Source organism: Lynx canadensis, chromosome E2 (assembly GCF_007474595.2).
Source record: "Lynx canadensis isolate LIC74 chromosome E2, mLynCan4.pri.v2, whole genome shotgun sequence".
Taxonomy (NCBI): Eukaryota; Metazoa; Chordata; class Mammalia; order Carnivora; family Felidae; genus Lynx; species Lynx canadensis.
Genome location: NC_044317.1, coordinates 50,406,618 through 50,433,312, shown reverse-complemented (window position 1 = coordinate 50,433,312; position 26,695 = coordinate 50,406,618). Strand labels below are relative to the sequence as shown.

General features: G+C 56.4%; 1 protein-coding gene across 2 annotated transcripts in view; it reads right to left on the bottom strand.

The window, feature by feature from the left end:
* The window catches only part of MARK4 (microtubule affinity regulating kinase 4), a 34,656-nt gene extending 12,262 nt beyond the window's left edge, over positions 1-22,394 (bottom strand). The window contains exons 1-13 of one of the 2 annotated variants that reach the window (XM_030297865.2): positions 22,086-22,394; positions 17,330-17,530; positions 14,508-14,561; positions 14,356-14,404; positions 13,573-13,638; positions 13,425-13,495; positions 12,735-12,791; positions 10,239-10,475; positions 6,813-6,932; positions 6,262-6,361; positions 4,798-4,907; positions 4,530-4,689; positions 940-1,157 (exon numbers count right to left, since the gene is read on the bottom strand). In XM_030297865.2, coding sequence (XP_030153725.1) covers positions 940-1,157; positions 4,530-4,689; positions 4,798-4,907; positions 6,262-6,361; positions 6,813-6,932; positions 10,239-10,475; positions 12,735-12,791; positions 13,425-13,495; positions 13,573-13,638; positions 14,356-14,404; positions 14,508-14,561; positions 17,330-17,530; positions 22,086-22,136 — 1,494 coding nt within the window. In that variant the 5' untranslated portion in view covers positions 22,137-22,394. The remainder of the gene's footprint in view (positions 1-939; positions 1,158-4,529; positions 4,690-4,797; positions 4,908-6,261; positions 6,362-6,812; positions 6,933-10,238; positions 10,476-12,734; positions 12,792-13,424; positions 13,496-13,572; positions 13,639-14,355; positions 14,405-14,507; positions 14,562-17,329; positions 17,531-22,085) is intronic. The other variant, XM_030297866.1, reaches the window with a different exon arrangement.
* Between the last annotated feature and the right edge of the window lie 4,301 nt (positions 22,395-26,695).

Below are 26,695 nucleotides of genomic sequence, written 5' to 3'. Positions count from 1 at the left end.
AGTTGCCTTCATGTCCCCTCTGCCTCCTCCTTCCACGGGCAAGGTCACGGGATGAGGGTCTTTGCCTCCGGAGGGCCCCAGTGCCCGTTTTCCAGACTTCCGGGCATCGAGGGGCCCTTCTGGTAGAGAAGAAAGTTTCTGAGTCTCGGATTACCGTCACTACCATGTGACGGTAATTCAACAGTGCCAGGGGCTAAGCAGCCCCTGTGGCGGGTCAGACCTGCTGTGCTGTGGTGCGACCCCTGTGGGTGTAATCATCCCCTGCCTGCTCTGCTGGTCCTTTTGACAACTTTGTGAGTACCTAATTCCCCGTATTAAAACCCTTCCGGGTGCCTGGGTGGCTCAGTCGGTTGAGCGTCTGTCTGGCTCTTGATAACGGCTTGGGTCGTGATCTTGAGGTCACGGGATCGAGCCCCACATCGGGCTCTGTGCTGACCCTCCGAAGCCTCCTTGGGATTCCCTCTCTGTGTCCCTGCCCCTCCCCCACGCTCTGTCGCTCTCAAAATAAAGAAATATTTTTTAAAAATTCTTCTGGGGCACCTGGGGGGCTCAGTTGGTTAAGCATCTGACTCTCGGTTTCAGGTCAGGTCATGATCTCACGGTTTCATGGGATCGAGCCCCGAGTCTGGCTCTGCGCCCCACTCACGCTCCACGTCTCTCAAAATCAATAAATACACTTTAAAAAGTAAATAAATAAAGTCCTTCCCACCTAAAGCAAGTACCTTGCTTCTTTCTGACACTGAATGCTAATTTATATACTAGCGGTCACGCACAAGCTCCGGCAGAGAGAGAGAGCACTCCAATGTCTATGGAATGAATGAATGAATGAATGAATGAAACCAGGAGTCCTGCGTGGTGGTCTGGGGGAGCAGGCTGGGAAACAGCAGGGTCTGGAAAACGTGCACCAGGCGGTCTCCGCCCCCAGCCCGGGCCACTCACCGGGGTGCTCGTGCTGTCCTTCCGCCGCTCTGGGATCTCTGCCTTGTTGGGGTTGTGGGCGCTGCTGACCATGGGGCTGGAGGGGGGCAGCCCCCGGCTCCCGCTTCCGGCCGCGCTGCAGCTCGCCTTCCGGCCTGGCAGGCGCTCCTCCTTCAGCTCCGTCTCCCCCGTGCTGGTTGGGCTGCGCTTGGGGTGCAGGGGTGCGGGGGAGGGGCCACCTGGGGGAGGGAGGGGGCAGTTTAGGGCTCGCGTCCCCTGGAAAAGCCCGAACCTACTCTGGGTGACCCTCGGAACCCGAGAGTTCCCCCACGCAGGCTACAAGCTCCCGCGCAGGCCATTCTGACAGTATCTGTCCGGGTGACGAATGCGTGCACTGATCCCCCCGCCCAACTCCACGTACAAGATATGTGATCCTCACGCAGGTTTATTCACGGCAGCCTTGTTTTTCTTTTAAGGCCGAAAGACTGGCAACAGCCTGAGTGCTCGTCTCTGGGGGAATGTCTAAGTCAAGTCAAGATTTTTTTTTTTTTTTTTTTTTTTTAAGATTTATTTATTTTTGAGAGAGATTGAGAAAGACCGTGCAAGCAGGGGAAGGGTGGGAGGAGGGGTGGATAAAAGATCCGACGCGGGCTCCGGACTCGAATTCACTAACGGTGAGATAAGACCTGAGCCGACCTCCCGCGCTCAACCGACTGAGCCACCCAGGTGCCCCAAGATATTTTTCTCTCCCCCCCCCCTTTTTTTTATTAACTTTATTTATTCTTGAGAGAGGGAGAGAGAGAGGGAGAGAGAGAGACAGAACGTGAGTGAGGGAGGGGCAGAGAGAGAGGGAGACACAGGATCCCAAGCAGGCTCCGGGCTCTGAGCTGTCGGCACAGGGCGCAACTGGGGCTCAAACCCAGGAACCTCGAGATCACGACCTGAGCGGAAGTCGCAGGCTCAACCAACTGAGCCACCCAGGCGCCCCAAGATATTTCTATACGATGTAGTACTCTGCAGCTAGGAGGAAGCTGCTTGTGTACCAACAAAGAATGATCTTCACGATGGATTGTAGAACAGAAAAGGCAACGCCTGAGGTCCACGGGGTCCTATCATTTGTACCAAAAAGGGGAAATGTGTACATCTATTTCTATTTCTCTCTACATATTTATACATGAACATCTTCAGAGGCAATCGTTTGTCTTAAAAGGTGAGAATATTACCTTTATGGTGCGCGACTATGTTAGCATCGTATTTATACATCTTTATGGCTCTTTTCTTTTCCTGTCTCTCCTTTTCATATCTAGCTTATACATACGGTGGACCCTTGGACAACAGGCGTTTGAACTCCGCATGGGATTTTTTCGATAAAGACTATCCAGTATTGCAAACTGTCTTTTCCTAACGATTTTCTTAAGGACATTTTCTTTCCTCTAGCTTCCTTTACGGTAAGCCTACAGTATATAACCCAGACAACATACAAAGTTATGTGTTGACGGGCTATGTTATCAGCGAGGCATCTAGTCCACAGCAGGCTATGAGCAGTTACATTTTGAGGGAGTCCAAAGTTATACGTGGATTTTCAACGTACAGGGGGTTGGCGCCCTGACCCCAGTATTGTTCAACGATTAACTCTATTTATTTATACGTGAATAAAATGTCCCCAAAAGAAGTCATATAAAACTGATTAACAGGGGCGCCTGGGTGGCGCAGTCGGTTAAGCGTCCGACTTCAGCCGGGTCACGATCTCGCGGTCCGGGAGTTCGAGCCCCGCGTCGGGCTCTGGGCTGACGGCTCGGAGCCTGGAGCCCGTTTCCGATTCTGTGTCTCCCTCTCTCTCTGCCCCTCCCCCGTTCATGCTCTGTCTCTCTCTGTCCCAAAAATAAATAAAAACGTTGGAAAAAAAAAATTTAAAAAACAAAAAAAAAACAAAAAAAAAAAACTGATTAACAGTGGCTGCCTCCACGGATAACCGGGAGACAGGTGTTCGATGAAAACTTTTTTACTGTCTACCCTCCTTGTACTATCAAATTTTGAAGGAAGTGACTGTATTCGTTTCAAAAACAAAACAAACAAATCTGGTCCCTTAGAACATCTTAGTAAGGAGATTACGGTTTTAGGACCAGCGGATTTGAATGTGTTCACGAACTTCAGACAATTGAAACGTCTATGTGTTAATTTCTCAGGAACCTTAATGCTTGGAAGTCCCAGAAGCATAATAAGGTCTGTAAATGACGGACACAGGGCACCTGTCGACAACCCTCCGGGAACCCCGGGAACCCAGAAGATTTCCATGTGGGTGTTTTTTAAGGTTACCATGTTGGAACCATAGAATGCTGGAGTCTTGAGCTCCTTAGGGACTTTCTGGACCGATCCGGCTATCTATAGGTGGAAAAAGGGCCACGAACACATGGATGAAAACGTTAGCCTAAGTGAAAGAAGCCAGACACAAAAGGCCACATGTTGTAAACTTCTTCTTATAAGAAATGTCCAGAATAGGGGAATCTGTAGAGACAGGGAATAGACTGGTGGTTCTCAGGGGCTGGGGGCGGTGGATGGGGGTTTGGGGGTTGATGGCTGGCTAGGGCTTGTGGAGTTTCTTTCTGGGGCGATGAATATGGGCTAAAATGGATTGTGGGGCTGGCCGCACGACTCTGTGAATACACTAACGCCACTGAATTGTCCACCTTGGGTGAATCGTATGGTATGTGAATTATATCTCAACAAAGCTGCTTAAAAAATAGTTGGGGGCAGGGCACCTGGATGGCTCAGTCGGTTACGTGTCGGACTTTAGCTCAGGTCATGATCTCCTGGTTCGTGAGTGTGAGCCCCGCATCGGGCTCTGTGATGACAGTTCGGAGCCTGGAGCCTGCGTCGGATTCTGTGTCTCCCTCTCTCTCTGCCCCTCCCCCGTTCATGCTCTGTCTCTCTCAAAAATAAACAAACATTAAAAAAAATAATAAAAGAATCTTAAGAAAGATAGTTGGGAGGATTAACATTTGAGGAGGGTGTAGGTAAGAGAAGCGTCCATGCCTAATGTGTGGTGGTGGTTGTGGGATCTATTTTCTGTGGGTGATGACTATCTTTCAGTTACAGAATGTGGGGTCCAAGTAGGTGTCCGCCCAGCCCCTTTCCACTAGGAAGGGCCTCCCATCCTTTCAGCGCGGAGGAGAGCCAGAGGGCAAGCTCTCGGCAGCCACTCTGTGCAATGTGTCCTCCTGTGTCCCCATCACAGTGGCTAAATTCCAAGTGGACCCTGACATGAGAACTCTGTGCCTGACAAGTGGACCAAAGGGATTCATGCTACCATTTGGGCTGGTCTCCAAAACAGAGATGGAAGGAATTGAGAAACTAGGAAAAAGATAAGGTGAGATAAGTGAGAGAAAAAGGCAAAACCAGAGGAACAGAGGGTGTCTACTCCAGCTGCTTTTCCAGTTTCTAATCCCTTCCTGATCCTGGCTGGGCATTCCCGCCTCCAAGTTCCCTGTACCATCCCTGCAATCTTTATGCAAAATTCCTCTCTCCTCTGCAGCTGGCTCCAGTGGGCTTCTGGTGCAGGTGACCCCGATGTAACGCAGGGACGGTGTGGGAGGGCGTGGGGCCATACTCACAGAAGTCGCTATGCCTGCGCTGGCGGTGGTAGGTGGACGAGGAGGTCCGCTGCCCTTTGCTGTGGCTGGTGCCTTTGCTGGAGCTCGCTCCATTGGTGGTGTCGCTGGGCGCCCGCACCCGTGCAAGGGCCAGCCCCGGGGTGCCCCGGTCCCCACCCTCCTGCAGGAGGATGACAGACGAAGAGCCTCAGCCTCTGCCCCCGCTCTGCCCCAGAAGTCCCTCCACCCCGGGCATCGCGCATCCCAAATGCCCCTGGCGCCTTCTGACCTCAGTCTTCCTGCCCAGCAGGAGGTAGGTGGCGGTCACTTCGTTGTACTTCTGGCTGGTCAAGGCCTCTTTGATTTCTTCCCGCGTGTAGCCCATACCCACCATCACCTCTGGGAGAGGGGGATGGAGAGGAGGTTCAATCTCCCCAGACCCTTCCCTTGGACTCGCTTCTGCCCCACACAGTAACGCCTGCTCTTTGGCCTGTTCAGTATCCATTCCCCCTTCTGTCGGCAGCACCCCGATTTCCTTGGAAGAACATTTCTTTCCCTCTTGGATCACCTGGCCCACTCCTGCCTGCGCCAAGCCCCCAAGGGCAGGTGTAACACCCAGGCCTGACCCAACAGAGTAGTCCATCCCCATAACCACACTGATTGGCTCACGGCAGGCGTATGACCCGGGTCTGGCCACTCAGAACGCTCTACACCCCAAACCACACTGATTGGTTCAGGATGGGCATATGACCCAGTTCTGGCCAATCAGAGCACTCCATCCCCACGGCCTGGTTCAGGGGTAGCCAATGGGTACCAGCCTAGAGCTTCCCTTGGAACATTTAGGAAAGTGCCTTCTTTCCTTGATGGGGTGTCCGGGCCCCTAGTATATGCTGTTGCCAGCTTGCTCCTGTGACGTGAGCCTCTGGGGACAGGAGCCACCACTAAGATTTCCAACGACTGTCTTTGAGCGCCTGGGTCCAGCTGTGCCTGAAGGTCGACATACCCTGGCGTTTTCAGTTATGTGAATAAGTTACCTCTTGTAGGTTATACCAGATAAAGATGCTAACGCTGACAAATTCTGACCCATAAAAATACCAATTTCAAATGGCTCAGCCTATTATTATTATTGGTTGAAGCCAGAATGGCTTGGGTTTTCCATTAACATATAACCGCAAAAGTCCTGACTAATGTAACCAGCTCTGACGGTGGCCTTGGTCTCCTCCACTGTATAACGGCCAGTGAGCGGACGGCTCCTAAGGGGCTCTTGCGGGGCTAATGCCTTCGGGGTCCAGAGTTCAAGGGTTCCAGGCTGGAGGATTTGAGACCAAAGGGTTGGTGGGTGAGGCACATGCCAACATAGGGGCTTTCCCCAAACGTACAGATTACCAATGACTTGTGCCCAAACATTTCTGGAAGTGAGCTGTGATTTCTTCTTGTGTCTTAAGAGTCAAAACCAAGTGCTTTATGTGGGTTCACTCACTTAATATTCACAACAGCCCTATGATAGGTTCTATGGCTGTCCCATTTTACCGATGAGGAAATGGCAGCACAGAGAGGGGAAGCCGCCTGCCCAGGGTCACACAGCGAGCGAGTAGCAGCACGGGGATCAGAGCCCCGACTTCACTCTCCCTAATTGCCTTGCGCTCATCAAAGGGGTATTGTAGGTGCTGGGAAGCTCCTCCCCCTGGCTCGGGGGGGGGGGGAGGGGGCGTGGCTCTGAGGAGCTGGGGTGCCCGCTCTCCCCGACCCTCACCGATTCGCTTGGTGTCCCCGAAGTCTTCCTCGGGCTCCGTGTATGGCTTCAACTCCTCACCCTCATAGCCAATGTTGATCCACTTGTCTTTCATGATTTGCTGCAGGAATCGCGGGCAGGATAGGGAAGGGGGAAGACAGACGTCAGACAAAACCGGGGAAAATACAGTTCCTCGTCTCCCAGGCAGGCCCTCAAGTAGGGCTGCGTGCCCTGCCCCCCCCACCCCCTCCAAGACCTAACACCCCAGAATCGAGGGCTTCCTGAGAGCCAGCACCCCCCCCCCCCACCATCGGAGCCTCCCGATGTCACCTCCCTCCTCCGCATCATCTGGGTCCCCGGCACCCTGTAATCAGCCTAGGAGCTCATTAGCTAATTACTGGCATGGCGGGGAGTGGGCGAAGCTGGGGGTGGCGTCGAGACGGGCCCGGGAGCCTTTTCTCGGGCTGCCCGGCTCCCCCCACCTTCCAGCAGCGATCTCAGGCAGATGGGCACAGGAGACGAGAGTGAGGGCAAGAAGGCTGTAGTGAGAGGGGGCCGGGACCGGGGCTTACCTCGAGAGTACAGCGTTTAGCTGGGTTCAGCACCAAAAATCTCCGGAGGATGCTCTCACAGTCTGTTGACATGTAGAAAGGGACCCGGTACTTCCCTCTGAGGACTCGCTCCCGCAGCTCCTAGGGGGACGGGGTTACTGGGGGAGGGATCCACCCGGCCTCCCTGACCCATCTCACACACACACACACACACACACACACACACACACACACTCCTTCTCCCAATCTCCTGACAGAAGCGACAGGTGGCAGAACCCCCCACCCCTCTCTCCTGACCACAGCTGCCCATCTGTACAATGGGAACCCCGTACCAGGTGTAGACATTTTCAAAAAAAAAAAAAAAAAAAAAAGCATTTTTCATTCAGAGGACATCCCACCGAGAAAAGCGAATTCTACAAGCCAGGAAGAGGGGAGTCAGCACCCGGGCCTCAGTCTCCTCGTCTGGGGACCCAGGGCTCACAGCACCCATAACGCTACATAAGTAAAATGCACAGCACACGTCTGGCCCAGGGTAAGTGCGACTTAACTGTTAGGTTTATGAAGAGGGCGGGGATCCAGCCCTCCTGCCTCCCACCCCTCGGCTCCCCCCTTCCCTAGGCATGCCTGTCTTTCCAAAGAACTGTGAGACGCTGGCAGTCTCAAAGCATGAGAGCCCATTTACAGGCAGACCTTTTTCTCTTTTTTAAGGGCCTTTTTTGAGGGACCTTGCCAAGACAGAGGAAAGAAACTCCAAGCCGCATGGCAGGCCAGGGACAGCCCCTTCCATCCTGAAGAAGAACTGGGGGGAGACAGGAAACGGAGGGGGGACCGGTGTTGGGTAGGGGGGTGGGGGGGCGGGATCTCTGGGTGGAGCTCTGGGCTGGGAGCTCCCCTCCTGGGCATCCTCCTGAAAGGGCTGGGAGCCTCCTGGGTCTCCAGATCACTACAGCCCGGAGGGTCGTGAATATTTAATACTAACGAGTATCGCTTTCCGAGCAGGGCACTTACCCCGCGCAGGCCATGTTCTGAGTGCTTTACGCAAGTTACCTCTGTGCTCCCGACGATGCTGTGAAGCAGGGCTATGCTGCCCGTTTTTCAGACCAGGAAACTGAGGCTTAGAGGGGTTAAGTCACTGGTGCTAGGAGTGTGCAGCCGGGAAATGGCAGGGCCAGGGTTCCAAGCCAGGCAGTCTGGCTCCGGAGCCCGTGCTACGTGACCACCGCACCACGCTGCCACTGTCACGTGCTAATGAGGAGTCGCCAAGGGGCCATCGCCATCGCCACCACCAGTGTGGCTCCCAAGTGTAACACCCTGGCCAGATGCCAGGCCCTGGTGGAGGGCTTTAGACACCCAGGCTGGCCGTCAGTGCATACTCTCAATGTCCCCATCTTACAGACGGGGAAACTGAGGTTCTGAAAGGGAGTATGTCCCAGGTCGCTTAGCAAGGAAATGACAGAGCGGGGACCTGTCCCTAGCTGCATGTCTCCTTTGCCCAGAAAGGCTGAGGGTGGGAAACCAGGACAGCAGGAGGTGACAAGGGCCTGGGGCAGGTGGGAGGTGGCCTAGCCTTCTAAAAAAGTCTCTTGGCTTGATGCCCGGGGCTCAGAGAGATTACTCTGTGAGGGTGAGCACTTCGGACGTCTGATCTTAGCGAGCCCTCGAGCCGCTGCTACATAGCTGGTTACCTTATGGACACCGAACAGAGGGGAGACTGAGGCTCAGAGGGGTCAGCGCCTCAGCTGAGGCCTCTGTGAAGAAGGGGCTCCTTCCTCCTCATCACTCAGGTCCCTGCTCTGGTGGCCTGTCCCCAGTAGTGACTTCCTGACCTCTGAACGCTCCTTGCGGGCCACCTCGAGCAGGACCGAGCATCCCGGCTGTGGAATTCCTGCCCCAAAACGCACCCCTGGGACCCCATCGCGAGGAGACGCGGGTCACCCCAAACCGAGGGGGGGCCCTGTGGCACAAGTGGCCTGATGGCCACAAAGCCATGCCACGCGGGACAGAATTGCTGCTCCACATGACAGGAGATGAAAGATACAGGTCAGCTGCAGACGACTCGGGAGCCCGAGTGCCGGTGCGGGAGAAAAACAGCTACGAGGACCTTCTCAGGACGACTGGGGACATCGGAGGATGGTCGTGGGTTGCAGGCCAGGACTGCACCCTGGCTGGATTTTCCCCGAGTGTGACTGTAGACAGGAAAACGTCCAGTCTCAGGAGATACCTGCTGTGTGTCCCCCCGCAGGGACAGAGGCGCATCGTGTCTGCGGCCGACCCCCAAACGTCCCATCAGTAATGGCAGAGGCAACGGCGTGTGCCCGTGCAGACTGATGGCAAACGTGGCCGGAGCATGTCCTGAAAGGTCCTACGTGTTCTCTGTCCCAGTCCTGCGACTTCTCCATAGACTGGCCACGTTTCAGAATAAAAAGGTCAAAGAACGGAGGGCACCTGGGTGGCTCGGGGGTTAAGCGTCTGACTCCTGATTTCGGCTCAGGTCATGATCTCACGGTTCGGGAGTTCGAGTCCCGCATCAGGCCAGGGCAGGGCCCGCTTTAGATCCTCTGTCCCTCTCTCTCTCCCCCTCCCCTGTTCACACACTCTCTCTCAAAAATAAAACATTAAAAAAAAACCCCAAAAGGTCAGAGAAGAAAACCTCACACCATCCTGCCACTCACCACATACTTCCCACCCCTCCACGCACCCCCTCCCCGCCCCCCAGCACTGGTCAGCATTTGACATTGACATAATATTATGCATTTTGCTTATTTATTTTGTTTTTGGCCCCGCTCTGCTCCCTCCCCCGGGGGCAGGGATTTTTCTGTTTGCGGTACCCTACACAAAGGTTTCGAGTACATTCCCCGAGTGGTGTGGCCATCACCAGTCAGTTAAGCCTGTTCTCCAACTCCCCCAGCCTGAGATACCCACTCATCTGCTCCCACCTCCAGGGATTTGCCCGTTCTGGACACTTCATAGAAATGGAATCATATGATGGGTGGCCTTTGTGATTGGCTTTTCCCACTTTGGTTGTCTTCTCAAGGTTCACCCATGGTCCAGCACGTATGAAGGCAGAGATTTTTGTCTCTTTTCTTCATATGGTATCTGTAAAACCTAAAACAACCTGATCCCCGCCCCCCCCAATGGTGGGCAATGAATATTTACTGAGTGAATGAGGGAGTGAGCTGAGATTTGAACTCAAGCCTGCCGGCTGCAAAGCCCATGCCCTGAACCCCAGCACAGCACGGTCCGCTGGGGCTGGCCACACGACCCATGGTGGGGACCCGGGTCCTGCCTGGACCCGCCCCCCCCCCCCCAACCTTCTTGCCGTGTGACCTCAGGCCAGCCCCGCCCCTCTGGCCCTCTCCAGAGGAGGTGTGGGGGGGAGGGGCCGGGGGCCTACCAGAGAGACCCTCCCCAGGAGATTAAGACCTCCACGCCAGCCCCGCCCAGCACCTTGAGGTTGTGCCCGTCGAAGGGCAGGGAGCCGCTGACGAGGGTGTACAGGATGACACCGAGGCTCCAGATGTCCACCTCTGGCCCGTCGTACTTCTTGCCCTGGAACAGCTCCGGGGCGGCATACGGGGGGCTCCCACAGAACGTGTCCAGCTTGGAGCCCAGGGTAAACTCGTTGCTGAAGCCAAAGTCGGCGATCTTGATGTTGGCCTCGGCATCCAGCAAGAGGTTCTCGGCCTGGGAGAGGGTAGAAGGTGGACGTGTGTGGCAGATGGCAGACGGGAGCACAGGCTCTGAGCCGGCCCGCCTGGACAGCCTGTGGTCTGGTCCCCTGCTCCCCATGTGACCTGGGGCAGTGGCTTTGCCTGGGCCTCAGTTTCCTCGTCCGCAGAAGGGGGATAATCACAGCTTCTGTCTCAGCAGGCTGTTTGAGGATTCAGTGAATCCTAAATGCCGTATGGCATTATCCTATGGGGTCTGCAGAGCTGGGGGTCCTCAGGCAACCTCCTGCCCCTTTCTGGGCCTTAGTTTACCCAGCAGGAAAAAAAAAAAAAGCAAACAAACATGAGGACTGACTGCTCAAGACCCATGAAAAATGAAAAAAAAAAATCAAGGTTCTGTCTACCTTTGGTGGTACGTGTTCGTATAACGAGGAATACATTCACGAATGAGGAAGCAGAGGCTTAGGGAGGATGCAAGTCATGCCCACAGCAAGAAAGTGGCAGAAACGGTGTCCCCACGGCCTGGGCGTTGGAAGGAGGCTCCAGCTCCCTGCCTCTTACGGCTTTGGGGACACACAGATCCACCCTTCAAAGTGTCGTCCACGTGTGGCCCCTCCCAACCACGGCCCTTCCCCAGTCAGGCCGCCAGCACCTCTGGCTTCCTCATGGTCTCCCTACCTCCTAACCCTCGGGGTTACCCACCCTCCCCCCCTCCAACCCCACAGGGGGGAGCGAACCCCCAAAGACACACACTTCAGAGGGATCGTCCCCAAACCTCAATGTAATGGCCTCTCGATCTCGCTCAGGGGTGATACTTCTGGTCCCAGAATTTGAGGCTCCACAATCCAGCCGCAACCCCACATGTGGGCTGGTCCCTTATGTTGGTTCCCCCCCACTGGGTGCACCAACCAGATCCCCGAAATCCCTTTCAGCCACTTCCAGGACCCTCCACCAGGGGGCGTGCCTCCTCCGGGTGATGGGAATCTCCAGCACCCGCACAGGGCAAACAAACCCCCAAGCCTCTAAGGGGCTTTCTCAGAGGGCGGGTACCCACAGAGAGAACGTCTAGAAACTTCTACAGCAACGTGACAGTTGATTTTTTATGTCATTTGAATGTAATCATAGTTGTTGTTGTTTTTTTAAATTGGGTCTTGTATTTTGGACTTTTTTTTTTTCACCTTTTTTTTTTTAATTTTTTTTTTTTTTTCTTCAACGTTTATTTATTTTTGGGACAGAGAGAGACAGAGCATGAACGGGGGAGGGGCAGAGAGAGAGGGAGACACAGAATCGGAAACAGGCTCCAGGCTCTGAGCCATCAGCCCAGAGCCCGACGCGGGGCTCGAACTCACGGACCGCGAGATCGTGACCTGGCTGAAGTCGGGACGCTTAACCGACTGCGCCACCCAGGCGCCCCTTTTTCACCTTTATTGTATGCACTTCACAAGCGTATCCATCACAATGGACTGGGAGTTGAAAATATTAAAACAAACCTGGTCCTTCACTACAGATACCTCGAGAAGACCTTCCTTAAAGCACAGCGCCTAGCACACAGTAGGTGGCTCAAGAAACGATAGTCAAGACAACTCGATTGATTGAGCAGGACAAACGTTTCTCTCTCTCCGGTCTAGGACAAGAAGCCCTGACTCAGTGTGGCTCTCTCAGGGTGGGGGGCTCTCTTGGGGTGGGGAGCAGGGCTCGAGGGGCTGCCCCTGCTCACCTCGACCAGGCGGCCGGGGTCCAGGCTGGCTGAGTCCCTTCCCCGCCCGGGGCTGCCTCAGGGGCTCCCTCTCAAAGGTCCTCCTCAACTTCTGAGAGGCCTGTGATTCTGAGACCCGGAGGCCCTGTGACTCTGGGGTTCTATGAACCTCAGTTCTCGAAGATTCCTGGATGTTCTGAAGTCTGAGAGATGCCAAGGCTCCAGAGGCTCTGAGGGTGGCGAACCCTTTTATCGCAGCCCGTGTCCTTGTTTGGCACACACGGAACCGTGCGGGGCGCCCCAGGACATTTTGTCTCTTTCCCTTTGTTCTCTCTTCCTGTCCCCGCCGCCCTACCTGCTCCCCTATCTGCTGGCCCTTCCTCTGCCGAAACAGCTTGGGAAAAAGTCAAGGAGCCCTGGATGCTGAGGGAGGAGCACGGGAGAAGAGGGGGGAATGCGGAGGCTACTGGAGAACCCCAGGGCGACTGAAGGCAGGACTGGGGACAAATACGCGTGCGTGGGGGGGGGGGGGTGTCTGTGGGCCGAGATGGGGAGCTTGCGCGGGGGTGGGGGGCTCACCTTCAGGTCCCTGTGTACAATGTTTTTCTGGTGACAGTAGTGCACAGCCGACACGATCTGGAGGGGAGAGCAGGGAGGGTCAGTCCCTCGAGACCCCGAACCCCGCGGCCTCTCTCAGACCCCTACTCACAACCGAGACCCAGGACCCCAGGCCTCCCCGAGGCACAGGCCGAGATGCCGGGGCCTCACGCTCCGATTCGGTCACAGCAGGGAACGCCCCTGGGACCCGCGGCTGCAGGACTCCACTCAGACCCCCCAGACGGCCTCAGACACCCAGACACCCTCCCGGCAGGGGCGTCAGAACCGGGACACCACGGCCAGTCCCCTCCCGGCTTTCCAGAAACACACATGAGAATGCTGCGTACCTGCAGAGAAACACTCGGCCCCAACACACTCAGCACAGTCCCGGACCAACACCGCCCGCGCTCCACCCTTCACCCCTGTTGGCCAGACACCCCCTCAGCGTGTCCTTTTACCCACACACCTGCACGCCTGCCATCAGGCTATCCTCACACCTGGGCATTTGCACGCTCGTGGGCACCCAGCGGGCCACCCTCACTCCCACCCAGGCTGAAGCCCCCGGGGCCAGCGGTCAGCCCAGACCCGTGCAGAGCGCCCCGTCCCTCCTCCCCGGGGACCGAGGCACCGCGTCCAGCCCGGCCAGCAGCTGTGACCCCCCCGCCCCCCCACCTGTCGGAACTTGGCTCGAGCTTCCTTCTCCTTCATGCGGCCGTGTGACACGAGGTAGTCAAACACTTCTCCTGCAGGGCAGAGGCCAAAGTGGGGTCAGCGAGGGGCGTGCGGGGCGCGGTGGGCAGGGCGGGGAGGGAGGCCTCACCGGCACTTGCGTATTCCATCACCAAGTACAGAGTTTTCTCCGTCTCGATCACCTCGAAGAGCTTCACTGCAATGACCGGGGAGGGAGGGGGTTATTCGGGAAGAGACGCACTCCCCCCAACTCCACCCACAGTTCTAACTATGCGTGTGCTAACCAGAACCCCCCCACTCACGAACACTCAATGGCTCCCTACTGACGGCAACGTTTTCCAAACTCCTCAGCCCTACTTCACCACCTTTCCTACTTTCTCGGAAGAAAGCGGGCTCTGTGAGGCCAAGGTGTGTGTCTGTCTTCTTCACTGCCTATGCCTGATGTCCCCAGCCCCTGGCATAATGCAGCCACTCAATAAACACTTCCGAGTGAACAAACAAATGGATGAATAAATGCTGTGGCCCCATCCAGGCCAGGCCAAATCCTGCTTCTCTAGGTAAAGACCCCCCTCCCCCCTCTGCCTAACGATGACAACGACAGCGGCTGCTACCGATAATCAGACCAGCTCCCACAGCGCAGCTTTGAAGGAAGGGTTTCGAAGGCTCGATCTTATCCAATCCTCACAATGACCTTGAAGTAGGTCCCTTATCAGCCCCACTCCAGAGGAGGAAACTGAGGCTCAGGGGGGTGAAATGACTTGCCCAAGGTCACCCAGCCAGCGAGCAGCAATACTGCCAAGAGCAAACAGGTCTTTCTAACTGTTAGAATTGCCGGTTCTTCTGTCCCCTGACTAGCTCCTCTGCCAAGTGCCCCAGCTCATAGCCTCCGAGCCCATCCTCTTCCCCTCCTCACCGATGTTGGGGTGGTTTAGGCCCTTCATGATGCGGACTTCCCGGAACAGCTGGACACGGCCAAAACAGAAGAAAGAGAAAGATGACGGTGGGTGGTTTCAAAGACTGTCTTCCCGACCTGTCCCCCCCCTGCTCCCTCTCCCTGGGCCTCACTTTCTGCAGGCTGCTGGGGTTCAGCTGGGTTTTGTCGATGATCTTGATGGCGACCTGGAGGTGGAAGGAAGGGGGAAAAGATCAAAGTGCCGAGGGCTCTTGAGCTGGGAAAGGCTACCCCAGCTCAGATCACGCAAGGGCTTTTTTGTTTTTTTTTTTTTAAAGTAACATCTACACCCAACGTGGGGCTTGAACTCACGACCCCAAGATCAAGAGCCTCACGCTCCTCCGACTGAGCCAGCCAGGCGCCCCTAAGTTTTTCGTTTTTGGCTTTTCTTAATTTTTTAAAAAAAAATTTTAACGTTTATTTATTTATTTATTTATTTATTTTTAATTTTTTTTTTTTCAACGTTTATTTATTTTTGGGACAGAGAGAGACAGAGCATGAACGGGGGAGGGGCAGAGAGAGAGGGAGACACAGAATCGGAAACAGGCTCCAGGCTCTGAGCCATCAGCCCAGAGCCCGACGCGGGGCTCGAACTCACGAACCGCGAGATCGTGACCTGGCTGAAGTCGGACGCTTAACCGACTGCGCCACCCAGGCGCCCCTAACGTTTATTTATTTTTGAGAGACAGACCATGAGCGGGGGAGGGGCAGAGAGAGAGGGAGACACAGAATTCGAAGCGGGCGCCGGGCTCCGAGCGGTCAGCACAGAGCCCGACGCGGGGCTCGAACCCACAAACCGTGAGATCCATGACCTGAGCTGAAGTCAGACGCTTAACGGACTAAGCCACCCAGGTGCCCCCTTCGTTTCTTTTTTTTAAGTAGGCTCCACGCCCAACGTGGGATTTGAACTTAAGACCCTGAAGTCAAGAGTCGCATGCTCTCCTAACTGAGCCAGCCAAGCGCCCCAGCACCCCTTGTTCTAAAAGAGCTTTGAGGCAGTCACCATGGAGGAAGAATCAGAAAGTGATTAAACTCTCCTTATATTTATCTTGCAGTGTGGTTGATACTGAATTTGAATTCAATATTATTTTGAATTGCACTTTGGGGCAGAGCACCGTAAGTTTTTCAGTAGCGAGGGGCCAAACTCAGCTCTAGGTCTCTCGTTTCCCTGAAGGGTTTTGGGGCCTGGTCACCTCCAGATATCCTGGATTACAGAACCCTTCCCCCGGGAGATCCTGTTTCCTTAGAAGCCGGTCCTCTGAGAAGCCCCTGGAATCATGTTCAAGATCCACACGAGGGGAACAACACGTTCTCCGTGCGGGAGAGGGTCCGTTAGCTTTCCTCACATCCTCAAAAACGGGTTTTTAATTTTGTCACGCACTTTTTATGCCAGTATCGAGAGGATCATATGGTCTCTCTCCTCAAGTCTGTGAATGTGGCGAAGTACATGAATAAATTGTCAATTTGAAAAGAACTGTGTATTCCTGGGACGAACCGAGCTTTGTCATCACACAGCCTTCTTTAATGGATGTGCCCGCGTCTATCTGCTCCGATTTTGTTTAAGGTTTTTGTATCGATGTTCGCGTGTAAGGCCGGCCCGTCATAGTGTTCAGAGCCGGTTCTGACATTTTGGTCACTGTCCAGCTAGCACTTAAAATCGGCTGGGCAGCGGCATTTCTTTCCTTGGTCTCTGGAAGTATTGGCATAAAATTGGAATGTTTGGTAGAATGTGCCCATAAAACCAGTGGGGCCTGGTATCTTTTGTGTGTCTGGAGTAGATGGTGTGGGGGCAGGAAGAGAGCTCATCCGAGGCAGGAGAAATCGCTCCAGCCATGTTCTCTAAAATGAAGGTACAGAAGAGTCATACTCTCCTCCCAAAAGTGAGTGAGAGGCTTCATATCCAGATTACAAGGTCTGCGTGGGCCCTTTTGCAATAATGTTGCCATACTCCCAACACATGCCCACTCTTGGAGGGGAGGTGGGGAGACTCAGACTGTGCCTAACTGAGAATTCAAGGGGCACCTGGGTGGCTCGGTCAGTTAAGCATCCGACTTCGGCTCAGGTCATGATCTCACGGTCCGTGGGTTCGAGTCCTGCTTCGGGCTCTGTGCTGACAGCTCGGAGCCTGGAGCCTGCTTCGGATTCTGTGTCTCCCTCTCTCTGCCCTTCCTCCACTCATGCGCTCTCTCTCTCTCTCTCTCTCTCTCTCTCTCTCTCTCTCGAAAATGAACATTAAAAAAAGAGAGAGAGAGAGAGAATTCAAGTTCTCGCGAGTTCTCATGAAGATTGCCGCGAGGTTCGGTGGAACCAAAGTCTACCAGTGAAACAGGGATGCTGTCCAGGTTTAGCCACAGAAGCCGTGAGAATTCTTAGAGCTACGACACACGGTTCTCTGCCTGCCATCTGAGAGTTCCCGACAATTCCAGGGATGATGACCAATATTTAATGAGTGCCGGCCATTAATGCGTCATCATCCCTGTTTTAAGGTGGGAAAACTGAGGCCCAGAGCTGGACAACGTTTACTCCGGAGTTGACAGTCTTCATCACCTCACACTCCCACACCTTTTTTTTTTTTTAAAGTAAACTCTAGGCCCAACGTGGGGCTTGAACTCAGGACCGGAGATCAAGAGTCACATGTTCTACCGGACTGAGCTGGCCAGGCGCCCCGCCCACATCGTTTTTACTAAACAGCATTTACTGTGGGCTAAGTCCTGGGCTAATAAGGACCTCAGGTACATTTAATTCCCACGGTAGCCCAGTTCTACTTGGATTGTTCTAGAAAAATCTGAGATGTCCTGACCTGCCCTGGAGAGAGTCCAGGGATGTACCTGAGGTCACAAAGCAGAGCGAGGGCCAAGTCTGACCTCGCCCCACCTCCCACAACGCACGCGGGTGCTGCAGGGTTGGGCCGAGCCCCACCCATCCCCCCACTCACCTCTCGGCCAGTGAGGATGTGCCGGGCCAGCTTGACTTTGGCGAAGTTGCCCTTCCCGATGGTCCTCAGCAGGCGGTAGTTGCCCACGTGGGGCTGCTCCTCGGGACAGGAGGCGATAGAGTTCCGGCAGCGGGCACCCAGGGAGCGGCTGGACCAGGATGGTCCCTTGTCCGAGGAGCGGCCACTGCCCAAGGTGCCATGCTGGACGGCGGAGACACAGTGTGAGCGGTGGGGCAGCGCCTGCCCGATCCCACCGTCAATGGCACCTGTGGGCCGGGGCGGTCGATGCCAGCCTTGGCCACCGGCCCCTTCGTGGTCCTTCTCAAACCCAGGCCCGAGAGAAGCACAATGCCTTTGGGTCCCCCCGCCCCCACCGCCTCTACAAACGGACGCCTCCAAGAACATAAACGCCCCCCAACTCTGCAGCAGCCGGGGGTCCCCGACATCAGGCCTCCTCCTCACCCCTCCCTGCGGCCTACCCCCAACTTCCTCTTCTAGTTGCTGAGACCACATAGTATTTTCTTCGAATTGCTGCGGCCCTCAACCCCAGTCCGGGTCCTCAATCTGGCGGCCACACCGGGCCCCAGGTCTCTCTCACTGCTCTTGACGTCCCAGGTCACCCATCCCCTCCCTGTCAGGCCCCGTAGCTCTGCTCTGAAGCCCATGAACAACATTTTATTCCCAGTTTACTGGTCCTAACATTTTCTTCCGCTCCCTATTTGCCCCAAATCCGACTTCAAACACTGTGACCAACAGTCCTTCATTCTGCCCTGACGGGCTAGCCCTGCACGGTCACCTTCCTTCCGTGGAAAACATTGTTGCTTCCCCCCCAACCCCAACCGTCGCTCCCCCCACCCCCCACCGCCCTGGGAACCTCTGTGGCTCCATCCACGCCCTGACCGGCGGTCTCCCACGCCAGCCCTCCCATCTGGCCCCGATGTTCTGTTCCTGCCGTCCTGTCCCTCCTGGGCCTCTCCCCCGCAGGTCACTGCCTGCTCCGGGCTGCCCTGTCCTGATTGTCAGCCCCAGGGACTGTGCCTCCCTTTCAGCGCTGGGGCCCAGGGTGCAGGCGACGGAGGCAGCCAGAGGCCCGAGCCAAGGCGGCTCTGCTCAGACCCTGTGCTGCCCCCGTGCCCTTCCCAGGGCGGGGGTGGGAGGCAGGTGGACAAAGGGAGCTGAGGAAGAGAGAAGGCCAAGGACGAGGGCTTGCTGCAGGGAATCCGCGTGGCTACTTAACTAAGTGATGATGACCGCGATTTAATGAGCACTGGCCGTTAATGTGTCCTCATCGCCGTTTTTAAGGCAGGGAAACTGAGGCCCAGAGCTGGACAACGCTTACCCCAGAGCTGATGGCCTTCACCGTCGCCCAGCGCACGGACTCACACTCCCACATCATTTTTATTAAGCAGCTTTTATACGGGCCACGGCCCGGACCAGGAGGCACCTCGTCTGCATTCAATTCCCACGCTAGCCCGGTGACCGCAGGACCTACCTCCTCATATTCCAGACAAGAAACTGAGGCTTGGGGAGAGAGGTGCCTTGTCAAGGTCACTCGATTCACTCACAAGAGGCAGGAAAGACAATGGTCCCCACAAGGGGCTGAAAGACCACCACCACCGCTGCAGCCCCAGCCACACACCGGCCGGCCGGCCGCTGTGTCCTCACCTGGGCCTCCCCTGTGCGACCAGTCACGATCCGCATTCTCCAGACAGGGACCCCAAGGCTGAGGCAGGGTAAGTCCCTTGGCCAAGGTCACAGGGCACCGAAGCAGAGTGGCGGGGATTCGATCCCAGACCTGCTGGCTCCTGAGTGCCCAGCTCTTTCCTACCTCCTGCCCCTGTCGGCTCACAACCCCAGGTCTCCTCCCAGGGGAGGGAGGGTGGGAAGGGAGGTGGAGATCCTGGCTGATGAGGCCCCTGATCTCCACAGAGATAAGGGCTTGGAGAAGAAGAATCCCCATTAGGTGGCACCAGGGGAGCCAACTGGGGGTGGGCTGGCACCCCACTGAAGGCAGCACGCTGGAGGGACCCCTGCAAGGGGCAGCTGGGGCAGTAGGTGACAAAGCCCCCAGGGGCCGGGGGCGGGAGCTAAAATTGGCCGGCACCACCAGCTGGCCCAGCTCCCTCCCTCCCGCCCGGCTGGCGCCCCAACACCGGGCCCGTTGCTAGGGAACCTCCAGAGAGGCTGGGCGGTGGGGGGGCCTGGGACTTGGGGTGGGGGAGCGTGACCCCACATGGCTGTCGTCGTGGTAACTCGGGAGCAGGGGAGGAGCCCGCGACCTCCGATTCCAGAGGGAGAGGTGAGCCCCAGCCAGGGCTGACCAGCAGGACTTACAGACTAGTTGGGAGGAGAGGAGACAAGAGGACAGAAGGGGATTAGCCCTCTTCAAATGCCCACCGTGCACAAATCTGGACGAAAAAAGAGGAGGAAGCGTTCGGATGAGCCCCATTTTACAGATGAGGAGACCGAGGCTCACAGAAGTGAGGTCACTTGCCTGAGATCACACAGCGAGGGAGGGACAGAAACTAGATTTGAACCCATGCTTATCAGAACAATCAAAGTAACAATAACAGCACAGCTACAAGCGTGGTTTGCTCCCAGCATCTCTCGGCTCCTTAAAACATCCCTAACAGGGAGGTGCTATCATCAACCCTACTTAGAGATAAACCGAGGTCCTGAGCAGGGAGAGGATCTGTAAGCGCACGCGACAACCGATGACAGCCCCAGGTTGGGACTCCACGGCCCGTCTGACTCATGTCCGTAGTCACCATAGCAGTGAACATGTGTAGAGAGCGTCCTATGTGCCGGGCTTCACCCATGGCATCTCGAATAATCCTCTGAGGGACTTGAGCATCCCCATTTTTCAAAACAGGAAACTGAGGCTCGGAGAAGACGACCCGGTAGTTTGAGGGCACAGTGTAAACCAGCTGGCAGAGAGTGCCAGCATTTGAACCCAGGCCTGTGGGCTCCCTGGCACTTCCTGAGTGACTTGGGGGCGGGGGGGAAGGGTGGGTATCTCATCGGAGACTCCAAATCAGGGTACGACCTATTGTATGTGGGCTGCGGCACCACGGTATTGAGGGGATCTCTGTGAGGGAGGGTTTGGCAAGAGGAAGGGGCAGAGACAGATCTCTCTGGTGGAGATCTGGAGTGAGGGTGGCTGGGCGGCTGGCAGGCAGGGGTGTGTGTGTGTGTGTGTGTGTGTGCGCGCGCGCACGCACGCAGGGACCTGGCAGAGGTCTAAGGGAAAAGGGACAAAGACCCCAGCTGGGAATAAGTCTGGCATTGGTTGGTGGGAGAGGCTCTTTAGAAGGGCTGAGAGTAATCAGAAACTAGGGAGATGGGGAGGGGGGTCTCCCAGGATTGTTCTGGGCTGTGGTATAGGGACAGGGGGCCTGGGAAGGGTTAAAGCCATGGGGAAGTGGCACTCAGGGGCCAAGGTAACTCCTAGAAGTTAAAGAAGCGGGGTTTCTAGGAGCAGTCTTCAGAAGCAGAGAAAGGTCTCGGGGCATGCAAGTCCCAGAGGACAAGGAGAAGAAAGCCCGAGCCTTGGAGGCGGTCAAAAGGGCCTAGAAACTTGGGGAGGAGGTTTCCAACAGACAGACCTCCAAGAGACGAGCTAAGGTCTTAACAGCTGAGGTCTTACAGCTAAGACCAGACCAGACGCTTTGAGTCCAGGAGTCTTCTGGAAGAAGGATCTGGGGCCAAGCCTTGTGGGCTGGGGGAGGCCTCCAAAGTTGAGGGGGCTTCCCTGGGAGGCCAGACACCCCCCCCCCACCGGACACACACACACAAGGAAGAGGGAGGCCCTGGGGCAGAAGAGATGGGGGGACCTGGAGATCAGTGGAAGGAGTGGTGTCCTGTGAGGAAGCTCCTGGCCTCGGAGGGGGTCAAGGGGGTCCTGGGGGTTTGGGGAGGGGGCTTGCCGGGAGCTGAGGAGTTGATACAGGCAGGATGAGGCCTGGAGTCAGGCTAGCCCAGGGCCTAGAAATAGACTAGGCTAGGGGCCTGGAAGTTGGAGGCCAAGGCTGCCCGGGAGAAGACACCAGAGAGGGTCCAGGGGAGGGGGGTGCTAGGGGAGAGCCGGGGTACTGGGAATCCAGGGACAGGGCTGCTTGGAAGATAGGGACCAGGCCTGGGAGTGGAGAGACCTTGAACAAGCTAGAAAGGGCCCTGGGCCCAGGAAAGGTGGAAACCGGCTTCCTGTGAGGGGGTGCCCACAGAATCCGGGAGGATCCAGAGGGGCGGAGGGCTGAGAATGAGAGAAGGGGGGTTCCTGGGGAGCCCGGCACCCACATCCAGATGGGGAAGGCCGGAGCCAGAGGCGGGACTGGGCCGGGCCTTCCTGGGAGAGGGCCAGGGCCGGGCCTTGGGGTCAGGAGCCCTGCAAATCCTGGAGGGGGCGAGTTGTCGGATGCAGGCAGCCAGGAGGGGAAGGGGCTTAAGAACACGCGGAGAAGGGAGGGGCTCCTGGAAGGCAGGGGAGGGGGCTTCCTGGAGGGGAGAGACCCGAGCGGAAGCGGTCTGCAGAGGGACAAGAGAGGGGTCCCGGGAGAGGGGCGCCCGCAGGGGTCGGGCTGGGCTGGAGTGGGGGAGGGTCGAGAGGCCTGGAAGTCCGGGCCGGGGTCGGGAGGTGGCACGCTGGGCCGAGCCGGGGGAACGAAGGTAGGGGCTCGCGCGGCGCGGGGCACACCAGGACGAGGGGCTCGGCGGCTGAACCCGACCGGCGCTCCCCAAGGGGCCGGGCCCCACTCACCGTGTCCGAGTTCCGATCGTTGCCCGGGGCCAGCGCCGTCCGCGAAGACATTTTCTCCGGGTCCCGGGGGACTGGGCGGCCGGGTGGGGGGGGCGGGGGTCCCGGGGTCCCCTCTCTTCCCCTCCCCCCCCGCCGGCCTGGGGACGCGAGCTCAAAAGCTGGGTGCCGTGGACACCCGGGTTCGCGCCGCGGGAGAGGGGGCAGGGCGGGGAAGGGAAGGGGACGCCGAGGGTCCTAGTGGCCCCGCGCAGTGGCGGCCCGGGGCGCCATGGGGGCGGCGGGCAGACGGGCGGGCGGGGGCCGGGGAGGGGGCGCGGAGCCGGCCCGGGCGGCGGCGGAGGGAGGCGGTGGAGGGGCCGGGGAGGAAGGGACGTCAGGGGGAGGGGCGGGTAGGGCGGGGCCGCGGAGACCCCGCCCTCTGCCGCCGGCCCTTAAAGGCGCAGGCCCGGGCTAGCCGGGGGCTCCGGGGGCGGAGGCAGGTCTGGGCGCGTCGGTAGGGAGCGTGTTCTCACAGGAGAGCGGAGACTCACCGGAAGAGAAGGGGAGAGAAACGCCTAGGCAGAGCGCCAGAGACGCAGAGAAAGATAGAGAGATGCAGAGATAGAGAGACAAAGAGACACAAGGCTAGAGAGACAGAAGTAGGGAGACACGCAGACATACAAAGAGATGTAAAGGGAGCCAAAAGACCCGAGCGACTAAATAAATAAATAGATAAATAAATAAATAAAGGAGGGAGAAACAGGGAAAGAGAGACACACAGAGACAGAGAGAACAGAGACACAGAGAGCGACAAAGACTGAGAGACCCCCACACGGGGACGGAGGGAGAGGCAAAAGGAGACAAAGAGATAACACACAGAGACGCAGAGACCTGTGAAGAGAGCGGAGATAAAAAAGACAAGACAGACCGAGGCAGAGAAGCCCCGAGAGACACGAACCAGACAGACGGCGGCGCTGTCCGCATTCTCCCTCCCAGCCCACCCTCTGCTCAGTCGAGGGGCCCAGGAAGTTCTTGGGAACAGAGCTGAGGGCGCTGGGGGCGTAGTGTGCTAGGCAGAGCCGCTGCCCAGGGCTGACCACGATCTCTAGCAATGCCGCCTCCCACCTCCCGGAAAACTCCAGAGCCCAGGCTTGTGGCTGCCGGCCCCTCTCCTGTGCACCCCAGCTGGGGTCTCAGGATTTCTCCGTATAGCTCTGTGACTCAAGGCAGGCATTGGCCCCTCCTTGGCCTCAGTTCCCCAGTCTACAAAGCGAGAGCAAGGATCTACATGTTGCCTTCCTGGCAGGGCTGAAGCAGGTGCCAGAGAGCCCTGTGTAGGTATGCACCTGCCGGGTGCAGCTGCTGTCGGGAGGGGCAAGCTGAAACCAGAGGAGGGCAAGGGCTTCCCTGAGGTTCTGCAGTGGGGGCCACCCATCCCCTCTAGACTAGGGTGGCCTGAAAGAAAGAGGGGCATTGCACAGTCCTGCCCGCCCCCCCCCCCCCCCCCCCAAATCCCACAACCCTTGGATCGGGTCCATGCCCTGCCCCTGTCTGACCATCTTCTTGAGCCTCAGTTTGCCTTTCTAAAAGATGGGTGTGATGCTCACACCAGTGTGTTGGGAGTCAGCTTGAGTGAGCTGCCTGTTAAAGGCTCAGGAATTTTGGAACCGGTTAAGACAGCCATTATAAAAAATTAAAGTATGCAAACACGTAATTAAATAAATTACACTTAAAACAAAGGTAACAAATGCGCATCCCAACCTAATTATTTTACTACGTTTTGCTATATTATCTGTGATCCTGCGGTCATTTACATCTATTGTGCCTTCGTAGTGAAACAACTGTCTAATGAGCTTCTGTGCATCTCTTCCCCCCAAAATGCTTTCACTGACATCACTGTGGCTTCACATCACTGAGTCCAAGCTTGGTAACTTCAATGAGCCCTGGCGGAACGATTGACACCATGGAAGACGGCAAACGCAGCAAATTGAGGCTCCCCACCCCCCCAACCCCCAGAGAGCAGGTTGTCAAACATTCATCAGCGTATCACCGGTTGATACTATCAGCTACGTAAACTCACAGAAGCTTCCTCTGTGCCCGGCTCTGAGCACTTTATTCTTTCTGCCACCTTGTGAGTTTGGACCGTCATTCTCAGCCCCACGTACACATGCTGAGAGGTTACGTGGCTGGTGAGAGGCAGGCTTGAGGTTTGAACCCAAGTGCTTCCAAACTCTGGAACTTGGGCTCTTAAGCACTATGGGCTTCCTGTCCCGGGACCATAATAGTAGCAACCTCAGTCTGCGGTAAGAGACTATGTATGTAATGACTACATATGTAAATGCTTCACATGGGAACATATTAGAACTTCGTAAGCGGGTGACATTACCATTGTTACTCAGCAGATGGGGCCCAAGGAGTCTCAGGAATGGTGGGGTGCAGAGAGGGAGGAGTTCAGGATGGTGTTCCAGAAGTTTTGAGATCCCAAGGGCTCTGCAGGGTGAGGGGTGGGGTCTCGGGGATGGGTTGGGGGAGCTGAGTCACTCCTTCCTAGGCTTAGCGCGGAGAGCCGCAGTTCTCCAATGCACCACGCGGGGGCAGCAGATCACCTCCCTACACGCACCTGCCCGCCACACCTCAGGCCTCACCCTGGCTCCGCCCCCCTCACCCCAGTACTGTCCCCACCCCATTTCCCAAATGAGGGGACTGAGGCTAAATGAAGGGGGGAGGCTACAAAATGATGAACCTTAAAAACAGTATGCTTAGCGAAAGTAGGCCGACACAAGGGACCACTTACTGTGATTCCTTTTATATGGAATGTCCAGAATAGGGAAACCCGCGGGGCTGGGAGCAGAGGGGAGTGGGGGAAGGGGGACTGCTAAAGGGCTATGGGTTTCTTTGTGAGGTGATGAAAATGTTCTGGAATTAGATAGGGTGACAGTTGCTGCATCCTTGTGAATATACTGAGAGCATTGAATTGGGCACTTTGAAAGGGTGAATTTTATGGCATATGAATTGTACCTCTTTTTAAAACAATTTTTTAAAGTTTATTTTGAGAGAGAGTGTGTGTGTGTGTGTGTGTGTGTGCGCGCGCGCGCGCGCGCGCATGTGCATGAGTGGGGGGGGGGTCAGAGAAAGAGGGAGAGAGAGAGAATCCCAAGCAAGTTCCCAGCTGACAGCAAGGAGCCCAACGCGGGGCTCAATCTCACAAACCCTGAGATCGTGATCTGAGCTGAAATCAAGAGTCGGACCCTCAACCGACTGAGCCACCCAGGTGCTCCTGAATTATATCTCAATAAAATATTGAGTTAAAAAAAGAGGGGGGATCTGACAGCTGTCACCGCCCACGACAGGTCATTTGGTTCCAGCCAGATCTAGTCGCTGCGTTCTGATTTCCACGGGTCCACACGGACCTGGTGAGGACAAAGCCTCTTCCCCCCCACCCCACCCCCAATCTGGGCCACTCAACCTGGCTCCTTCCCCAGGGCCCATTGTCTGGCAAATCCAGATCTTGAACTGAGACCTTCAGATCTTGGAATCTTAACCCCTGACCCACTTCTTCCAGCATAGGTGTCTATAGAGCCCTTGCTGGGGCTGGGGGAGAAGCAGGGATCCCTGAGCCCAGCCCCGACCCTAACCCCACACCAACCCCAACTTGGCCTAGGCAAGTGATCCCTTGTTCCAGGCCTAACACCTGCGACACGATGCCTGAGCGCCCAAAAGAGCACCTGAACCTGAAACCCAGCCTTACAAGTAACCCAAAGCCTGCATCTAACCCCACCCAACCCCCAACCCATTCCCAGCGCCCCCCCCCCCCACTGCACCTGCCATATGTGTCCCCAACTTCCAATCCTTAGCTCTGATCTATCCCCATGTGTGCATTCGGTTAATAAACCTTTACTATTATGTGCCAGACGCACATCTAGGGATATAAAGATGAATGAGGTAAGCCAAATCTGCTTTGGATTTACGTTCAAGTGGGAGAGTCAGGAAATCTACAAGGGAGACAGAGAAATCTGATCGTTCAAATTGAGGAAGGTGATACGAAGGAATTGAGGAATCAGAGCCAGTCCCTGGGGAGAGAGGAAGTGGGTGGGGGGGAGAAGGGGCTTCTGCCCCTTCTCCCAAAGGAGAAGGGAATGTCTCCTTTGAGGGACAGAGGCTGGAGCCGAGGCCAGGATGATGTCGAAGGAGGGAGCCATACAGGGACCTGGGGACAGGGGAGAGGACTATAGTTCCAAAGCCTTGCCCCGTGCCACCCACGCCCTCAGGCCTCTGATCGCAGCTTCTGGGCCAGCAGAACCTTCCTCCCTGTCTTTATTCCAGAGCCAGGAACCCGAAGGAGAGCTCTGGGCCCGCATCCAGCATTGGGTGTCTCCCCAGGGTGCCCAGGATGGTGTTGTCACCTTGGAAGGCGTGAAGAACAGGCGGGGGGGGGGGCAATTCCGGGTGGGGGTGAGGGTGGGGGCCAGACTGTGGCCTTGTCCTTCCCAGCCCAACCCCAGCTTGGCCTAAAAGGGCAGACAGATAAAGAGTCCTTCCCGCCCCTGGCCCCAGAGAGGGAGGGGTTTCCTGACAGGAAATTGACCTCCTCTAACCCCCCCCCCCCCAGTTCCAAGCTCTCAGCAGTTCTG